The following is a 19,917-nucleotide window of genomic DNA, read 5'->3' as shown; positions in this document are numbered from 1 at the left end:
ACAGCCCCCAGGTTCTTATGAGCTTGCCCCAAGGAAAGGTCAGCTATCTTTCTCCTAGACTTGTATGTCTTATCGACCTTTTCTCATAGTTTTCTTTCAGTTGTGCGATGACTGCCACATGCTTGATAGGGGAAAACATTAAGTTTTCTCTCCCCAGTTTGGTCAAACTTGATCATTTCTGTTTACCAATTTCTTTTGGAATGTTCTGTTTTCTAATTTCTTTGGGAAAGTAAAGGAGTGAGTTATGATCCTAAGTGACTGGTGGCAGAGTCACTATGTTCAAGATAGATGGATGTATGGATAGATAGATAGATAGATAGATAGATAGATAGATGACTTTTAAATTGGAACAGCTCCTTTGCAGTATGCCCAATCATAGCTGATACTTAGGTGGTAACCCTAAGTTTTTCAACAGTCAGAAGAAAAATCTCTGTGTAGAGCTGCATGCTCAGATACCAGCTCACTGGAACAGGGTGGAACAGCTTGCTCACACTTGTTTCTCGTACTGTAGAGTTGTGAATTTTCTTCTGAGTAAGTCTTGGCAGTGATGATTTGTAGGAGTTAACTCCAAAAGTATTTGGAAGAAAAACCTGGAACAATGAAATAATTACTGATTTGAAAGCAAGCCATCTGGATTTTCAGAGTGTGAGTTAATTAGGAATATTGTATTTTTCACTGTAATGTATTCCCTTGTTTGTATTTTCTTCTTTCATCCCTAGCTTCTACTCCCCCTCTTCCTGACACACTCTATTCCCAGTTCTCTAGATCTCATGTGAAGTATTATTTTTTTTTTGCCTTCATCATCATCATTTACTATCTGGTGAGCTGTTGTCCTTAGCAACAAGAGCAAAACAAGCCTGAGGCTCAGTAATCACACGGAAAATGAATAATCCTCTTTGATGAGGGCTGACTATTCTTCTTGCTCTCCCTTGCTATACAATGCCCACAGAATTTTCCAAATATCAGTTAATGTTTGCTCATCTGCCTCCGGGGCCTTTCTGGCAAGGCTACTCTGCACAAAGTGTAACATTTGTTTTTGTAAATTGCCTCATTAGAATATTATACATCCCCATAGAGAAATGCTTTTGATATATACATCCCCTTAAGATTTTAGCCCTAAGATTACATATTTGGCTGATACTAGTTCATTAAAAACCCTCTCAGATTTTCACACCTGGGAAATTTGGAAAGAGCAGAGAAGAGTCATCCAAAATCAACATCACAACTGAATTTCTCTCTTATAAGACTGATGAAAATGCAAACTAAAAATCACTTTCAGTAAGTTCACAAAAGAATAATTGTGGTTGAAATAACTTCTTTCTATAATCTTCATTTGTTATATGAAAAGATAGCATTTTCCCCCAAAAAGCACATGTTAAAAACAAAAGCATTCAAAGCTTGTGAAAGGAAACTTGTTTTTCAAATAAATTTGGAAGTAGCGATCCTGTTATCAGTGCCTAGCTGACCTACTACCAGCTGCCTCTGTTGAAACAAACCCGGGTGGAGGCAACTGCTAGAGGAGATACTTTTATTCAAGTACAGATTTGAGAAAATGCCTCAAAGAAAAGGAATCCCCATTTTTAAAGGGGGAGGTGGTCCAGGGAGTATTTATGCTGCAATAGATGGGAAATTCCTGCTTAATGGTCTCTGTTCTCCACTGAAAGTTCTGTGAAAGGCAGAGATGGTCTGACTCTTCTCCCCAGTGTCCCAGGATGTACATCCTGTATCCCTATTAATATACTAAAAGGTCCAGGAAGGTTGTTCCATCTAAGTGAGAGCACCAAGTGTGAAGGGTTAGTGTGTGAGTAATGGTGACAGACACGTCTTCTGGGGCTTTGTTTGCTTCCTGATCTATCTCAGCTAAGGAAAACTATTGCTTCCTAATAGGGCCCCTCTCCTTTATAAATTAATTTTCATTTTTCCTTTAATTTTTAGTTTGTTCTCACAGTAATGCATGAAAAGTTTAGCCTTGACTTCAAAATCTGATATATCTAAAAGCTAGTAGACTAGTAAAAGGAAGCAGTTCTTTAAGATGAAAGGCAGGGTATACATAAACATACTGTGGGGGCTGGAGAGACGGCTCAGCAGTGAAGAGCACTTGGCTGCTCTTCCAGAGGTCCTGAGTTCAATTCCTAGCACCTACATGGTGGCTCACAACCGTCTGTAGCTCCAGTTCAGAGGACCCAACAACCTTTTCTGGCCTCTGAGGGCACTGCATGTATGTTGTGCACAAACATACGTGCAAGCAAATCATCCATACACATAAAATAGAAATAGGAAGACCCCCACCAAAGGCCCAGACACAGTTCCCCTAGGAACCCAAGAGAACTGAGGGAAGAGATATCTTAAACAGAACTGAGTCAGTTACCCCTTCCTGGAGAGGGTGAAGTCAGGTGTTTTCAAAAGAACAAAGTGAAGATGTATGGTAGTGACTGATTAACCATGAGATGCCCCTCTCTAGAGATAACATGACCAGATCCGGAGATGGGTTGTAAAACTCCTGACAGGGCAAACAGATAAGCTAGAATGAGGCCAAGTCCAGGCCCAGGAAAAACTGGACCAATCATACTAACCCCCTCTCCCCTAAGGAATTTTGTGGGTTTTGCCTATAAAAACTAACTTCCCCAAGAAAGAGGATCTCTCCTCCCTGCCTTGAGGCATCTGGTGTGGTGGACGAGAGCTCCCTGCTAGCTTGAACTAAATATGTGTGCCGAGTCAATAAACCTTGCTATTTCATTCTGGACATGTTGAGTCTCTTTGGGGGTCCTGATCTCGGCAGAACAGAAATAACATCTCAAAACAAAACAAAAACAAACAAACAAAAAACAGTGTGAAGTCAAGTTTCTGAAAAGAACCTCATCTTCCATCGAACCTTCTGCAAGGCTGATCAACTGGCTAGAACTTGAGTGATGAGAAGAGGTCGGAATATTTCAAGTCCAGAGCCAAGTTGGGTCACCTTTAACCCACTTCAGAACCATTGACTTTCCTTCTCAGTACCAGACTTAACGTCTTTGTGGCCAGTAGGTAAATCCTTTGGAATGGAGGAACAGATTCCTAGTTTGCAGCCAACCCAGTGGGCTAAGGTTGTCAGACAGCATCTGAGGCCCACAGAAGAATTTTCCTGCTTTGCTGTAATCTCCGACCTGTGACCTCCACTATCTTATTTGAAAATGCCCTGATTGGTGACTTCCTTTGTTCTGTTATCAAAAGCATGCCATCAAACCATTATCTTCTTGGAACATGGCATTTGGGGTATGAGATCTGTTCCTGGACCATAATCGCTTGTAGTAGGCTTTATAATTGAAAATCTCTAAGGGATGCACTTTGAGGTGGGAGTTGTGATTTTTTTTTTTGCATCTAGGCTAAATCTCTGACACTATCTTTAGCTGTCTACCTAACAAGTAGGAAGTTAATGACTTATTTAATAAACACCATCTGTGCTGGAATTCAAATAATAGTGGGCATAAAAGTAGCCTTTTGAGAACTGCATTTGGAGAAAACCCATCAATTATAATCCTGTTTAAAATAGAAATTACTACAGGCTATCACAGTAAGAAAAATAAAAAACATGAATTAACTTTATGAAAACAGCTTGTAAATTAGTGGCTTTCTGGCAAGATTCATATATGATCACATATGAAGGTGATATGATTCTGCCTTGGTGATAGACTTGGCTCTTGATAACTAGAATTACTTTCTTTTCATTATCACTGCTGTATTAAACCAACCTGAAGATCTCTCTCAAGTGGCCCAGTCATCCTGATACTTTACAGCAGTGGAGACAAATGGCTCAAGACTCACCTCCTTCCTTAGTCAAGACTGCATTTGTAGTCAGCTACGATAACTACTGGGGATTTGCTGAAGAGCTTGCTCTGAGTTTTCCTTAATATTTCCAGACCTAATTAGGGCCAGCAGTTCTCCCTAAAGCAGAAAGGAAAACTAACACTGAGTCTATCACATACCAATTCATGTAATCATTGTAGCAACTAAGAGAGGAAATATACCCTGGCAAGGTTGTACAATTTTCTGTCTCTTGTATCAAGTAAGCAGTGATATTAATTTCTTGAAAATGAAAATTCATTCATTTTTAACTTGAATTCACATATAGTGAGGGGCATTGTTTAAATCTAGTTTTGTCTTGGAATGTCTTGTTCACTCCATCTATGGTGATTGAAAATTTTCCTGGGTATATTAGTCTAGGCTGGCATCCATGGTCTCTTAGTGTCTGCATTACATCTGTCCATGACCTTCTTTTCATAACAAACAATCTAATTAAAAAATGGGCTATAGAGCTAAACAGAGAATTCTCAAAGGAAGAATTTCAAATGGCCGAAAGACATTTAAGGAATTTCTCAGCATCCTTAGTCATCAGGGAGATGCAAATCAAAACAACTCTGAGATACTATCTTACACCTGTCAGAATGGCTAAGATCAAAAGCACTGCAGATAGCTTATATTGGAGAGGATGTGGAGCAAGGGGAACACTCCTCCATTGTTGGTGGGAGTGTAAACTGGTACAGTCACTCTGAAAATCAGTATGACGGTTTCTCGGAAAATTGGGAATCAATCTACTTCAAGACCCAGCTATACCACTCTTGGGCATATACACAAGGAATACTCAATCATACCACAAGGACACATGCTCAACTATGTTCATAGCAGCATTATTCATAATAGCCAGAACCTGGAAACAACCTAGATGCCCCTCAACTGAAGAATGGATTGAGAAAATATGGTACATAAACACAATGGAGTACTATGCTGCAGAGAAAAACAATGATATCATGAAATTTACAGGCAATTGGATGGAACTAGAAAATACCATCCTGAGTGAGGTAACCCAGACTCAGAAGGACAAACATGACATGTAGATGAATTTCTAAACAGTCTTATTAAATAAGAAACACAGAGCCAAATACAGAGGTACAAGCCATAGAGACCAGAGCAATAGCCACCAACTAACCTTAGCTTACCACCTCACTGTAGTGTCCCAAGAGAGAGCTTCTTCTTGTCTAACCTGAGCCTTTATTGCCTTCCTGTTCTACCTTCTCATTGACTCTAAGCCAAGCCTCATCACTTGTCACTGCCTGTCTATACAGACCTCCAGGTCTCTATGGTTGGTACTGGGATTAAAGGTGTGTGTTATCATGCTTGGCTGTGTCCTTGACCACACAGAGACTCTGCCTGCCATGTGATCAGATTAAGGGCATGTGCTACCACTGCCTGACTTTTGTTTATGGCTATGACCTCTGATCTCCAGGCAAACTTTATTTATTAACATACAAATAAAATATCACATTTCAGCACAAATAAAATATTACCACATTGGTATGTACCCACTCATAAGTGGATACTAGATATAAAGCAAAGGGTAATCAGGCAACAATCCACAACTCCAGAGAAGCTTACTAACAGGAAACACCCAAAGAGGGATGCATGGACTGCCCTGGGAAGGGGAAATAGATGAGATCTCCATGAGTTAACTGGGGATAAGGGGAGGGCAATGGAGGGTAGGGGGTAGGGATGAGAACATAAGGGAATGGGATGGTTGAACTGGAACAGGGAGAGGTGGGAAATGCAATGAGAGATACTATGATAGAGAGAGACATCATGAGGATAGAGAAAAGCCCAGTGCTAGAAAAGTTGCCAGGAATCCCCAAGGATGACCCCAGCCAGGGCTACTAGAGAGGGTGCCTGAACTGAACTGGCTTGCTCCAGAGATCAGACTGATGAATACCTTAACTGTCATCACAGAACTTTTCTCCAATGACTGATGAAAGCAGATGCAGAGATCCACAGCCAATCACTAGACAGTTACAGGAGTCCAGTCAAAGAGAGAAAAGAGGGATTCTATGAGCAAGTGCATCATGATCATGATGGGGAAGCATGCAGGGACGACCAAACCAAACTAGAGGGAACTCATGAAAGTTGGATCAATGGCTGTAGCGCCTACATGGGACTGGACTAGGTCCTTCGCATGGTGAGACAGTTGTGTAGCTTGATCTGCTTGGGAGGCCCCCTGGCGGTAGGTTCAGAATCCATCTCTGGTATATGAGTGGGCTTTGTGGAGCTCACTACCTATGATGGGACACCTCATGCAGCCTTGAGTCAGGGGGAAGGGCTTGGACTTGCCTCTACTGAATGTGCCTCCCCATGGGAGGCCTTGCCTTCTTGTGGGAGGGAGTAGGGGATGGGTTGGGAGGGGAGGCTGGGGTGGGGTGGGAGGAGGAAAGGGGGGATCTTTTCTTGGTGTATAAAATGAATGAAAAAAATTTCTTAATAAAAACTATAGTGAGGGGCTCATAACCTACAAGAAAATTTTCTCCATTTTCACAAGGTACACACCCTATGAATTTTCATCCAAACCAGGAAATAGCATTATCAAAATCTCTGAAGCTATCTCACAGCATCCTTTTGCTCTCCTGATCCCCAGCACTTCTACCTCCAGAGTAGTTAGGTAGTTTTGACTGTTTCTGGGCTTTACATAAATGGAGTCACAAAGCACACTTCATGTCTGGCTTCTTTCTCTTGACATTGTAGTTAAACAGTTGATTCTACTGTTACAACCAACTGAGTTTGTTCATTTTCATCACTGTAACACCTCACTGTATTAATACACTGTAATTTGCACATCATTCTATAATGAACATTTGGATGGTTTTCAGTTCTTAACTATTATGAATGGTGCCACCATGAGGATTCTTGTATATATATCTGAAGGCGCAAATGTACACACTTTCTGTTAGATAAATACTTATGAGTATAATTTTGACATCTTGAATCCTTGATATTAGTCTTTATTTATAATTTTCCAAAATGGCTATACAGCAGTACAGGGAATTCTCATTTCCAATATTCATGTGAACAAAGGCAAGATTTTAAAATCAGATTTCCATACCCTAAGTGATACCCAGTGCTCTTTTCTTTTCACTTAAATTTTATGTAAAACTAAGAACTTGATAATGATTTTCTTTTATAAATTCCATGATTCTTTCTAAGACTTGAAATCTTTGTTCATTGCACAAGTTACCTTTTTCATACAAGAAAGCATACCTCTGCCGAACAGAATTTAGCAGAGTTAACAGTGTATCAGAAGCCTCGTGCAAATATTCATCTTCACTGATCCCTGCCTCTTCTATTTTTTCTGCATGGGTAAAAAGAACAGCAGTGTAATTCTTCCAAGAATCTCCCAGAAGTTCCTGAAAGAGAGAGAAGTTAAATGACTATTTGCCTTGGACTCTATTCCTCAAACATGAGCAAAGCCATTATTAATCCAGTGTCATTAGCCAACAGATCCATGTGTCATGATATTTCTGAAAGCTGATATATGTAATAGGAAGTGGCTATGAGCTCAAGTGTTGTTAGCACATTGAGGAAGATGGATGAGGTTTCTGAACAACAACAAAAGGCTTTAGTTCACTGTTTTACTTTGCTGTTGTAATTGATATGTAAAAACTTAATGCTGCAGAGCATCTGGCTACACTGAATGTAGTATGGCCAGCACTCAGTGGTTGCTTATATTTAACTTCACAACCAGACCCCATTAGAACCACTCAATTCCTTTAATTCATGCTACCTTGAGCAAAGCAATTGTTACAGCATCTTTTTTTTTGTCATGTTATCACCACTAAACTATCTACTAAGGGATTAAAATGACATAATCTGGTTATGCTTCATTGATTAACTAGATGACAAGTAACGGAAAAGCTAAGATCAAAATTCATTTGGTGAGTTGGAACAGCTACACAAGATTACTGTAATCCTTATGTTCCTCTTGCCACATGCCTGGAATCAAAGGCAATTTATCAAATGGCTTCTTCTAATGTGCTTGAAAAGCACTGAAGACTGTTGTCCCTTTGTTTAGTGATATGTGTGAGTTGGTTGTGCAATAAATTCCTCCTTGATTAGTGAAAATTAGCTGATATAAAGCAGAAACCACAGCATGTGGCATCTTGCTCATCCAATGTAAAAGGCGTCTAGGAGTAACCATCAACTTTTGAATGTTTCCAAACTTATATGAAATCTTAACCAGCTGACAGTAAAGTAACATTTTCTCCCTTCTATATGCGCCCATGACTGATGTATTTACCAGTTTGTAACACTTTTATTAAAAATGCAAAATGTCTGTGAATGAATACAAGAGATAGCAAGGACTTCTATCTAGGAGAAAGCAAACAAAAAATGAAGAATTAGTGCTAGATATTATGCTAAGTTTTTAAAATGGGCAATCTCCTTAAGTCTCCTGCCTCCTCCTCCTCCCTCCTGTTCTCTCTTCAGTTTGGTTTGGTGTGGTTTGAGTTTTCTGAGACAGATTCTTTCTCTGCTCCCCACGGCTGGCCTCAAACATACCAACCCTGCTTTTGCCTCCCTAGTGCTGGGTTGGAGGCAAGCACCGCCATGCTTTGCCATGCATAACTTTTTGATGTTCAACACGAATCTTTGTCATAATACTATTACTGGATCTTGTTGTGACATCAAAAACTGACGCATGGAGAGGCTGAATTATACATTAGTAATATTTTCATTGAAACAGGAAAGCTATGTCTCACTGTATACAGCAAATACATGGTTGGTATTTATGGTGGAGTAAAATGAAGGGAAGGGTGGAGGAAAGGAGGAAAGTAAAGAGGAAGTGAAGGAAGGAATTAGGACAAGCAGGTCTAATATAAAAACTCTGAGACAGGGATTTTAGAGCTATCTATGGCTATGAATACTAATTACAACTCCTGGGAACAGTCTGGCTTTTATCAGAGCCATTTATTTATACATATGTCACTGAAACTTAGTGACCTCTTTGAAGGCACGATCTGTGTCTGCATTGTCATCCCAGGGTTCCAGCACACTGTGAACTCTCAGCAATATCTGCTGAATGTTTTAGAATTTGGATCCTCTTTGTTGAGTCAAATAGCAGGCTTAGTTAGTCTGGTTTTGGGGGTTCAGTTCTGAATTTTATTCTCTGGGACACAACCCTGTACTACTGAGTTTTATAGCTCACTGTGGTAGATTTCTTACAGTCTGTGCTTTCACTCTGCGTTCAGAGCAAATTTCTGTAGGGATGAGTCTACCTGTTTGCTCTCACCTAATCACAATTTGTCTACCTACACTGCAGAGTTACAGTTTCCCCAAAACATCCTGTACCTTATCAGAATTTGTCTACCTGCACCAAAGAGTTAGAGGTTTCCTGAAAACATCATGTATCTCATCAGAATTTGTCTACCTACATTACAGAGTTACAGGTTCCCCTAAAACATCCTGTACCTCATTGGAATTTGTCTACCTACATCACAGAGTTACAAGTTCTCCTAAAACATCCTGTTTCAAAAATCATGAGCTGACTTTTCAGGATCAGTCTATCAGACAGCATTATCTTAACAGTAAATACATAAGGATTGCTCAAAGCTGAGTTTCATTTATCACATTCTTGTGTGTTTTTCAATCCAAGTTCATTTGAAAATTCATGTTTTCTAAACCACTAAAGACCATAACTCTATAAATCTAAGTGTCTATCTGATGTCGACAACGCATGGCATGTCAGAATAAAGGATATTCATAGGACTCTGTTGTGCTTGCAATGTGCTGTACATATCTCTGATCAAGAGGAGACACAGGCAGCATTGTGCATGAACAGTGACATTAGGGTTGAACTGTGTCCTCCCCCTAATTCATATGCCAAGTCCCAATCCCCAGTCCCTCAGAATGTGACCTTATTTGGAAAGAGTGTCATAAAGATGTGATTAATTTAAGGAAAAGTCATTAGGTTAGCTCCTGGTCCAAAATTATTAATGTCCTTATAAAACAGGAAAATTTAAACAGAGACACAAATATAAGGAGAAGGTCATGGACCCTGGAAATAGTCGTGTGAAGGAGAAAATAGTCCAGGAGAAGGCCTGGGACACATCATTTGCTCTCGGCTCTCAGAAGAAACAAACCTTGCCAAATCTGTGATTTCAGACTTCTGACCTCATGAACTAAGAGACAATAAATACCTGTTATTTGCTACAAAGGAATTAGCATGGGCCTGCAAGATGGCTCAGGGGATAAAAGTACTCACAGTCTGAGCCTGTTTGTCTGGGTAACACTAAAGCCTCATCGGGAGAAAGCTTGTTCTCATCAAAAGAGCAGGCTCTCTGGCCTGAGTAGAGACCTAATGTCCCAGCTAGGCCAGGCCAAGGGACCACCCCTTGGAAGGTGGACTCACATAAGTCATGCTAAAGCAATAGATGAAATGATTTTCTTTTTAATGAGATGCTGTGCCTTTCCTTCCCAGAATCCCCAACTCACAGTGAGGTAGCTTACCTGGCCATGGCCATGCTTCCTTCAGTCTCTTTTAAAAGTATGCTCTCCCTAACACTTGGAGCTTCCCCAGCATTTGGGGGCTCTCTTACTCTTTCTCTAAAGCATCCTTCCCACCAAGTGGCTGCTTTCCCACCATATGTCTGACTTCCACACTGGTTTAAAGGGCATGGCTTTTTCCTTCCCTCCTCCATTCTGCCCCTTCAAGTAGCTGCTGAGGTTTGCAACTTATCCGCTCTATTTTGTTTTTTTAGCTCTAATAAAATTGCCCTTGAGCTTTTGTTTGAATCATTCTTAAAGTATATTATTGAGACTAAGATCCCAAAGAAGGGACCTGGGTTTCCCCTGTTTCATGAGGCCACCATGAAAGGGTCCCCAAAATTCCACTAACATGATGACCTGAGTTAGATCCTTAGAACTCCCTCAAAAGCCAAGTTGACCTCTGACCTCTACACTCATACTATGGCCCCTGTGCATAAATACATACACATAGCCTAATAATGATGATGATAGATAATAATAAAATAAAGAATTAACATAATGTAAGAGTAGGGATTGTATGGTATTGGGATCTTATTTCCACTCAGGTACGGATATTGACCCTTGATCACACTTCAGGCTGAAAGTTTCTTGCATTTAGAGCCTCAGTGTACCATTACTGTGCCATACTGATTGTCATGATACTAAGATGTTTATGTACATGTTTGTAAATAACTTGTGTTCTTAGCTCTTGAGTACCACCAGACCCACCATCCTGATAGCTTTGGTTGGTACCTAGACCATACCTGCCATGAAATAGTTCTGAGTTATCATCGTAATAGAAGTACATGCTAAAATATTATTTTGTACAACATCCTTTCTGGGTGTACATATCATAACATGATTCTTTTCTTACTAAGTTAATACTTTAAAAAGTAAGTAGCATCATTCTCTCAGTTCCTGACTTTCTGCAACAACATGCCTTCCCCCTTTTCCCCTTCAGGCGGTTCCTATACTTCAAAGTTACCTCATTCAGGACAGATGAGTGGAAGCATTGAAATCCATGCCACTCACAAGCCCAAGTGTTCAGCCACGAGGAAGTTCTTATAGACTGGTAATTTTTTATGAAAGGATACTTATCTCTTAAACTGTGAGAGAAAATTCACTTTTGAGTTACTGCCCAAACCAGAAAAGAATGGCTGATTTACTTTATAATCTTTCGATTGGTCTTTGGCCAGAAAATAGTTGAATGTTTGAAAATAGTGTCACTTGGAGATAGTCATCATGTCAGGGGCCAAGCATGGTCTCTGTGGACTCAGAGAATGAACAGAGTTGATCAATGTCTCAAAAGAAATTCAAGAGCAGAATAAGTAGAAGTAATTTATCTGGTGTTAATAGTTTCAATATAGTACTAAGCTGAATGAAAATGCTACAACCACAGATGGTTTGGTTTCATGGTGCTCACAGGTATGAGTCCATCTAGTCCTTTTGGGACAGCTAGTTAGAATATAAACTTTGTTTTCCAGGAATGGTTCATTTTCTCAGGACCTCACCAGCCCTGCCCCATTTGTTTGTGGTTGATGAAATCATAGCATCTGGACTTTTTAGGGGGAAACTTTAGAAAAAAGCCAACAATTACATCAGCTGAGAAAAAAGTTATCATGGAACAAGAGGGTCGTGTGTGTGTGTGTGTGTGTGTGTGTGTGTGTGTGTGTGCGCGCTATTCCCTTAGTGTCATCTCTCTTTAAAGTGCCACATTTTCCTTTCCAGGTAGTCAAAGCTGAATGAAAACTCCTCAAGTCAGATTCAGGGAATATGCAACACAAGAAAGCATCTATCCAAATCCTCTCATTTTAAACACGAAAGTATTAAGGCCTTGTGATGTTAAATGGCTTGATGGAAGTCATGTGGTCACATCGCTGATTATTGGCAAGCCTTATGAAACATTAAGAAAAGGTCCCTGCCTGTCAGAGCCTTGACTAATCATAATATAAAATGGTAATTCCCACAGCTAAACTTTTATGGTGCACTTCCGTGCCAGTGTCTTAGTTAAAGGATTTACTACTGCTGAGACCATGTCACAGTCCAAAAGGAAACCAGTTAAGTAGATACTCTCATCACTTGCTGCTAACCAATGAGGTTCAGAGAAGTTACTTGCCTAAGGTTATGGTGCAAACAAGCAGCTAAGAAGGAGCCTGGACACTGAAACCATGTCCTTCACCTCTGTAATAAGCCACCCCTCTCTGGGGTTCACTTGAATGAGTGGTCATCTCAGCGTACATGAGCAGCAGTCCTAACAGTGCTGCTTTGCCATTTTCAGTGGCTCTCCTTTGTAAGGCGATCTCAGCGCTAAGCGCGTCAGCTTTACTAACACTAGTGTGAAGAAGTCTTTAATATCAATAAAATCAGCATCTTTGGTGATGGGACGGAGACTCTAAAACTGAGAAAGGCTAGTAACATCAGGCTTATCTTTGAGTAAGTTCTAACTGCTGAATAGACCCATGAGATTTGTCTAGTAGTCGCAGGCCCATCACTGGCCTTTGTCAGCTGTTGTATTATGAGCCACCACTGGCAACATCAACAGCTGAGTGGTTAATTCTAAGACAACAATATATTCTCGAAGCCTGCTTGTTCACAATAGTAATACTGCCCATGATTGTACAAAAGAATATAAACTCTAGTCAGTTCATAGATTCAGTCCCTAGAGCGACTTTGTCTCCCTCATGCTGTGTCTTTATTGGAGGAGACTATTATGTATTCTCTGATATATTTGTGGATTTTCTTCTTAATATTCAAATAATATTCCCACTAACGCTCACATGAGTCATTCCTTTCCTTTCCCATTTTGGAGGATACAACTCACTGACATCTCTAGTATGGACCTAATATAAATAAAGAAAAAGATCATTTGGAAGAATGCTTTAATCATCACAGCTGGCAGCCTATGACAAATATTAAAGCAAAATATTAAAGCACAAACCAGGAGACAACAGAAAGGCACAGGAAGGACGAGGCCAGGCCTTCCATGCCAGGACTCCCCCCCCCCCTTACCCGGAAAGGGAAAGGACAGTTACTCCATTTTCTTGTTTATCAGCCAAGAAGAAAACGAAATCCAGGGCAGGCCTGGAACCCATGAACCTTAACAACCCCTTAAACAGCTTCTCCTGGTCCTGTCGAATGTCACGACATCTGGCAGCTGCTCCTGATCTGTGAGCACACACAGCTGGCTGCCATGGGTATCTGAGGCACCTTCAGGAAGAAAGCCATAAGCATTCAGTCTGGGCCTCAGAGACCATCACCAGAAAGAAGAGCAAGAGAGACCCCAAACAGGTCTGCAACAACTTCCAGCACTCATGGACCACTCTGAGGATGGATAAGTCTTGTCTGCTGATATTCAGAAAAAAAAGAGAAATTATTTATCCTAGAAAAAACAAAACAAAAAACAAAATAGGATCTGAACTTTGTTCACACCCATCTCCTATTTGTCTTCAACTCCTGACATAGACAATGACTTAAGGAAGGCAGCTTTTGGAGAAAGTTATGCAGGTTCCATTTCAAAAGAGACAAGGGTGAGTTAAATTGCCTTGCAGCAAAACAGTGGATTATAATGTTCTGTATACTAACACTGGAAGAATCTATTTTCAAAATGTATAATATTGAAATCCTTTTGGCCTCAGCATAGTGTCTCACAGGGAAGAATAATGATATATATGGAGAGAATCAGGATGGCTTTTGAGAAGTAGTTGTTTGTGAATTTACTGAACTTATGTAAAGCAGCCTTAAGTGGATATTAAATCTGTTCTAAAAATTATCCTGATGTTTGGGTGCAGGTTTCCTGCTACTTGATTCCTACCAGAAATGCTTTGAAATACAGGTTTTCATAGTGTGGGGTGGGGAGCTGTGTTGTTGCCTTAGATTTCATTTTGTATCTTAATTACAACATCTTGTTTACTGTTGACAACATAACTTGAATCTTCAGGAGTTGGAAGGTGAATGGTTTGCTCTTGTCACTCTAAGTTTTCCACTACTGCTTTTCCCCAAACTTTACAAACACGCATAACTATGGAGAAACAGAATGTGTGTCTGCTGTTTGGGGAAATCTTTTGTCTTAAATGTTAGTTAGAGGGGCAAAGTTCTTTACCTGAACACAGTGACTAGGGCAGTCCCGACTAGTAAGGCTCAGCGCTTAAATTTGAGTGAACCCTCTCTAGAGAATGGAGCTAGACCAGAATGGAGCAGGTCAGTGAATAATTTCTAGGAATTTTAAGTAATTATATATAGGCCTTTTCCCTACACTATTCTTTGTAGTATTCATATATACACTCTTTATTCCTCCAAAGCCCTTCTCCTTACCTAGCTCCTGTGCTGGACTGTCTAATAAATAAAGCTCCGGACTTAGTAACTAATGCTAAATGAACAAATAAATGAGTATAAATAGATGCAGCATGTATTATTTTGGTTCTGTCTAAAGTCTTTGCAGTTCATGACTGGAATGGAGAATTTTCTATGGCTGCCGTGGCAGGAAAACATGGGAAACTGCGATTTCTTTCTTGTATTTACACATTGTGTATCTGCCATTTGGATCAATCTTTTGTCATTTCCTGTTAAAGGGGGAAGTCCTTCATCTGAACATCTGTCATAGCTGTGAGTAAACAAAGGCACCACAAAGAGAGTTAGGCATCTATGTGTAGCCTCTGACCTGGCCTGGGATGTTTGTGTACAGTTGTCCCTCAGTGTCTGCGGGAGAATGGCTCACTGTCCCAGCATTTAGCAAAACCTGTTTGTTCTCAGGTTACTTATATAAAATGGTGTAGTATTCATATAGCCTAAGCTCAGTACCTTTATAATACTCTAAATGATATCTAAATTATACTTTGTATAATTCTAACCGTACAATGTAAGTACTGTCCTACATTATGCATGGTCTTCCTGCAACATTTATTTTGATGCTAAGTCTTGCATAACTCCTCTAACACATTACACTACTTTGGAGTTAACACCATTGTCATTTCTGACATTTATTTGCCTCTTGTAGATTATAAGCTTTTTGTAATCGGGTCTCCTGTCCCTACAAGCACTCAGTACCATCAGTGGGTAAAAATGCATTTGTTGATGAATTATAGCAAATTGTCCCCCTTGATGTTGCATGGTGTGTGGGTATTCAGTTGGTAGTTTTGAACTCACCTTGTTTTAATAAACCTATATAACAACATGGAAATGCAGACATGCAAGTCTCACTCTTGAGATGCTATTTCAATAGTCATGGGCAAATCTGTGTTTTTAACAAGTTGCCCAGCTGATTCTGGTGCAGATAGTCCAAGGGTTACTTTGTACAAACTTACTCAAGGTCAAGGTTCTTAAGGATTTAAGGCTTACCTTCTGTAAATTAGTGTCTAAAAATTTCTGCCTATGATCCAAAACAGTGGTTCTCAATGTTGTTGTGACCCCTTGGTGCCTCTTATCAGGCATCCAATGTATCAGATATTTACATTACAATTCATAACAGTAGCAAAATTACAGCTACGAAGTAGCAATAAAATAATTTTATGGTTGGGGGTCACACATGAGAAACTGTATTAAAGGGTCACAGCATTAGGAAAGTTGAGAACCATGACTCTAAAGGAAATTACAAAATAGAACCAGTAGAAAATCAAGTCACTTTTTACTGACTGTTGCTATAGGATTTGCACTTTTGTAGCTCAAGTATCTTCTGAACCAGTTTGTTCCTGGGCCTTGCCTATGAAGATAATGCTCCAGGTGGGGATAATGGTGTCAATATAATTGCATCTTTATAGTACCTGAATCGATAACGATGCCAGCATAATTGCACCTTTCTATTACCTGGATCAACTGGGCTGGGTTAGGTGCTTCCTGTCCGAAGAAAGGCACATCTGCTCTCTGGACGAGCAGAGCAAGATGGAGACCCTCTTGTCCAAAGTGATGTGCCAGGGCCTTCTTGACTTCCTGCTTCACATGTCTCATGCTCAGCTTGCTGTGTGGATACCCTGGAGTGTCCAGGACCTGTATCTGCAGGGTTACTTCTTGTCCCCCTCGACGCATGAAGCTGTGGAGGTGACAGCTGCGGCCCAGGTGGCAGTCTTCAGTTACAGAGCCTGGAGAGAAACTGCTGTAGAAGTCAGCACTTCCCAAAAGAGTATTCCCCGCAGAACTTTTTCCACTCTGAGTCCTGCCAAAGACAGCCAAATTGATGGTCATCTTGTTGGTGTCTGTCATAGCTGTGGGTAAACAAGAGCACCACAAAGAGAGTCAGGTATCTATACTTGCCCAATATGTAGCCTCTGACCTGGCTTGGGATACTCTGTGTACGGTTGTCCCTCAGTGTCTGGGGGGAAATGACTCACTGCCTCAGTGTTCACCAAAACCTGCTCCTTCTCAAGTTGCTTATATAAAATGATGTAGTATTCATATAACCTGTGCTTAGCACCCTTTATAATACTCTAAATAATACCTAAATTAACTTAGTATAATTCTAACAGTACAATGTAAGTACTGTCCTACTATATTGTTTGGGGGAACAGTGACAAGAAAAAAGAGGGCCTCTACATGGCCAATACAGACTTTATTTTCTGAATATTTTCAGCCTGTGACTGAGTGAATCTGCAGATGCAGCATCCATGGATGGAGAGCTTCCTGTTCTGCCTGTGATGTGCTTTCTCTTCCTTTGTAGTGACCTAAGTAGGTCCATGTGCTCCATTACAGATGCCACACAAATGGAAAATAGAGAAAAACCAAATAGAAGTGAGAAATGTCTAAGGAAGGGATGACAGCAGGAAAAAGAGGGAGAAGTCAAATCCCATGAAAATAAACTCATTTAGGAAGAACATTTTGATGCCTCAGTGTGGTGGAAGAGAGAGTTCGGGATTGAGATCACTGAGTTCAGGAACCCATGGGGAAGATTTAAAATTCACTCTCTGTTGAAAAAGTAGAAAGAAACACAATGGTGAAAGAAAAAGCATTTTTGACTATCTTTTCTCTTTTCTTAAATTTTCTTTTCAATTTATTTTTATATGTATAAGTGGTTTGCCTGTATACATGTATGTGTATCACATGCATGTCTGTTGCCTACAGAGGCCAGAAGATGGGCACTGGATTCTTTGGAATGGAAATTAAGAATGGTTGTGAGCCACTCAATATGGGTGCTGGGACTCAAACCATGGTCCTCTGGAAGAATAGTCAGTTCTCTTAGCCATGGAACTATCTCTTCAGCACTCTTCCCTTTGAAACAGGAGTCTCACTCTGTAGCTCAGGTTGGCAGGCTTGTCTGGAACTACTATGTAGTTTGACTGATCTCAAACTTATGGCTATTCAACCTGAATTCATCTGCACGGAGGGCAGGGATTACAGGTATAAGCCACCATGTCCAACTCCATTCAGTATTGTATTATTTAATTTTTAAGAATCAGACTTAGAATTAAAAGTGATTCTAATATAGTTTTAAAGCCCACAGTTTTAAAGTAGTAAGAGAAAGAGAGATACTTATGAACAAAGTAAGGTCAACCTAAGAGAGCATGAGTGTGTGTTTCTCGAAAGAGAATTGCCTGTTCGACATTTTAACGGTGTCCACCACTTGCCCATCTCCTCACTCCCTGAATGTACAAGTGCCAACTGCGAAACTCCCTCTTCCTGCTTCCGGACTGCTTTTCTCTTAGGCAACATAAATGCTGCCAAAGACGGCTGTTGCTTCTCCTTATGAAACATTGTTGTACAACCAGGAAACAATCGAATGGAAAGGAGAGCTGCTTGTGATTACTGTTAGGAAACAACAAGTCATTGCATGGCTGATCACTGGGAAGTGTGGGCTCTTTGACAAAACCCTGCAGTTCATTTAGGAAGCAGAAGAACTTCCATTTGAAGAACCTCTATGGTATGGTGTCAGTTCTTATGCAGTGCATAAGCCTTAGAGCATTTTAAGGTCATTGGTCACTTTCATTGATTGATGAGGAAAACTACTGGCAAACTGTCAGTTGACCTCAATTTGCTGAATCATAAATAAAGACTCTTCAACATGTAATAGATTACTTTGCTTGTGATCTACAATTCTATTTTATGGTGTTAAGTAGCCTACATGTTCTCTAAGGTCCCTCACCTCAGTATTTCCAGATCTTATCACAAATACCTTCAAGGAACCACACAGTTGAACAAAATGTCACTGGTTCCAGCGCCCCTCAAGTATATTTCAGCTCGTGCAGCTCATTTCATTGTGTCACCTACACTGAGTTCCATTCATGGCTGTCTAGTCCTGAATCACAGATCTAACAGATTTTAGAACCAGCCGTGTGCCACTTACCTTTTGCCGTCTTGGAAACCTATTCTTCACAGACTTCCTTGGAACTGGTACAGTGTATTCTTTGAAATGAACTTTAGTCTCCTGACTGCGTGGTACCAGCAGGGGACTGATACTGCATTATTTTTCTTAGTTAATCTGTTACCAGACATCCTCTTCATAAGTGATTAGCTGTTGTCTTCTAATCAGAGCCTACTGACGTTACTTGACAGGCTTATAATTTTAATAGATACTTCCTGAAACCTCTGTTTCCAGAATTAGACTCTTTAACTGTGTTTCTAATAAATAACAAGGTTCCTACAGCAAAAGTATGAAACATTCTTGGCGAAAGTTATAAGTTTTCCATCTTAATTGATAAATGCTATGTCACTACTTCATGAAAAATGTCAATAAACATGTGTATAATAGTTACATACTGTGTAACAGTATTTAATTCACAAATTCAAAATTTTATGAGAAAAATTTTCTAGCTTATTTCCATATACTTGAAATGCATCATCATCATCTTAACCTGTTAAAATCTCCTGTGTGCATTTTTGAGGACATGCAATTTTCATAATCAAATAGCCATCACTAACTATGATGACATATTTAAGGTGCACAGTTAAGTGTAAGTTACCATTAAATAATTTTTCTTTAAAATTAGTTTTGTTTTGATATTAAAAGCTCAAATTTGACTTTCTCCACTTCTTAGTTTATAGCCCATACTTCCCCAAACTTTTTCATGTCGCATATAAGATATAGAAGCCTCATTGTGATTACATTCTGGTCCTCTCTTATAGCTCTCAAGAAGTCTGTTGAGTAGTTCTTTTGTGAAGGGAATCTGGAGACAGCTGGAACTTCTTCCTGTGTGGATCTGACAAGGAAGATGTGAATGGGCTCTATCCTTTGTGAGAACATTAGTTGTCTTGGATGAAGCAGGAAAGAACTTCCCCCAGGTGGCAGTAGCAGCATGTTCCCTCAGAAGGAATTTCCAACTAGAATTTAATTTGCTTCCTCAAAGTGTAAACTGACATCCAACAACCTACAGCAACACATATTCATTGTAGGGTGGATTTTTTTTTTTTAAAAGAATTAGAGCAAACAGGCCTTTGTTTCTGTGTTCTTTTATGGAAAGCAGCAAGCATACACAGACCCTAATTTTTTAATCTCTCACCTCCAAGGTCATAGTTTAGGTCATTTGCTGAATGCAGCAGCCCAGCCGACTGGTTATAAAAGGAAGAAGATAGTTCACAAGCATAGTTATACTTGTTATTGGATCTGCACATTTTTAGACACATTGTCTAATTGCAATATTAGTTTTGAGCCAATTTCATGGACTTATAGAAGGAAAATTTACT

At 40.0% G+C, this 19,917-nt stretch overlaps 1 protein-coding gene across 1 annotated transcript; it reads right to left on the bottom strand.

The window, feature by feature from the left end:
• Window positions 1–6,780: 6,780 nt before the first annotated feature.
• Window positions 6,781–18,929, bottom strand: Gimd1 (GIMAP family P-loop NTPase domain containing 1). Its single transcript, XM_028856995.2, has 3 exons — window positions 18,581–18,929; window positions 16,114–16,508; window positions 6,781–7,199 (listed from the first exon to the last, which is right to left on the bottom strand). Exons 2-3 carry the CDS (start codon window positions 16,504–16,506, stop codon window positions 6,939–6,941), a joined length of 654 nt encoding a protein of 217 aa, XP_028712828.1. The 5' UTR covers window positions 16,507–16,508; window positions 18,581–18,929; the 3' UTR covers window positions 6,781–6,938.
• Between the last annotated feature and the right edge of the window lie 988 nt (window positions 18,930–19,917).

Source organism: Peromyscus leucopus, chromosome 6 (assembly GCF_004664715.2).
Source record: "Peromyscus leucopus breed LL Stock chromosome 6, UCI_PerLeu_2.1, whole genome shotgun sequence".
NCBI classification, from domain to species: Eukaryota; Metazoa; Chordata; class Mammalia; order Rodentia; family Cricetidae; genus Peromyscus; species Peromyscus leucopus.
Note: the sequence above shows the minus strand (reverse complement) of the source record. Positions and strands in the feature narration are given on the sequence as shown.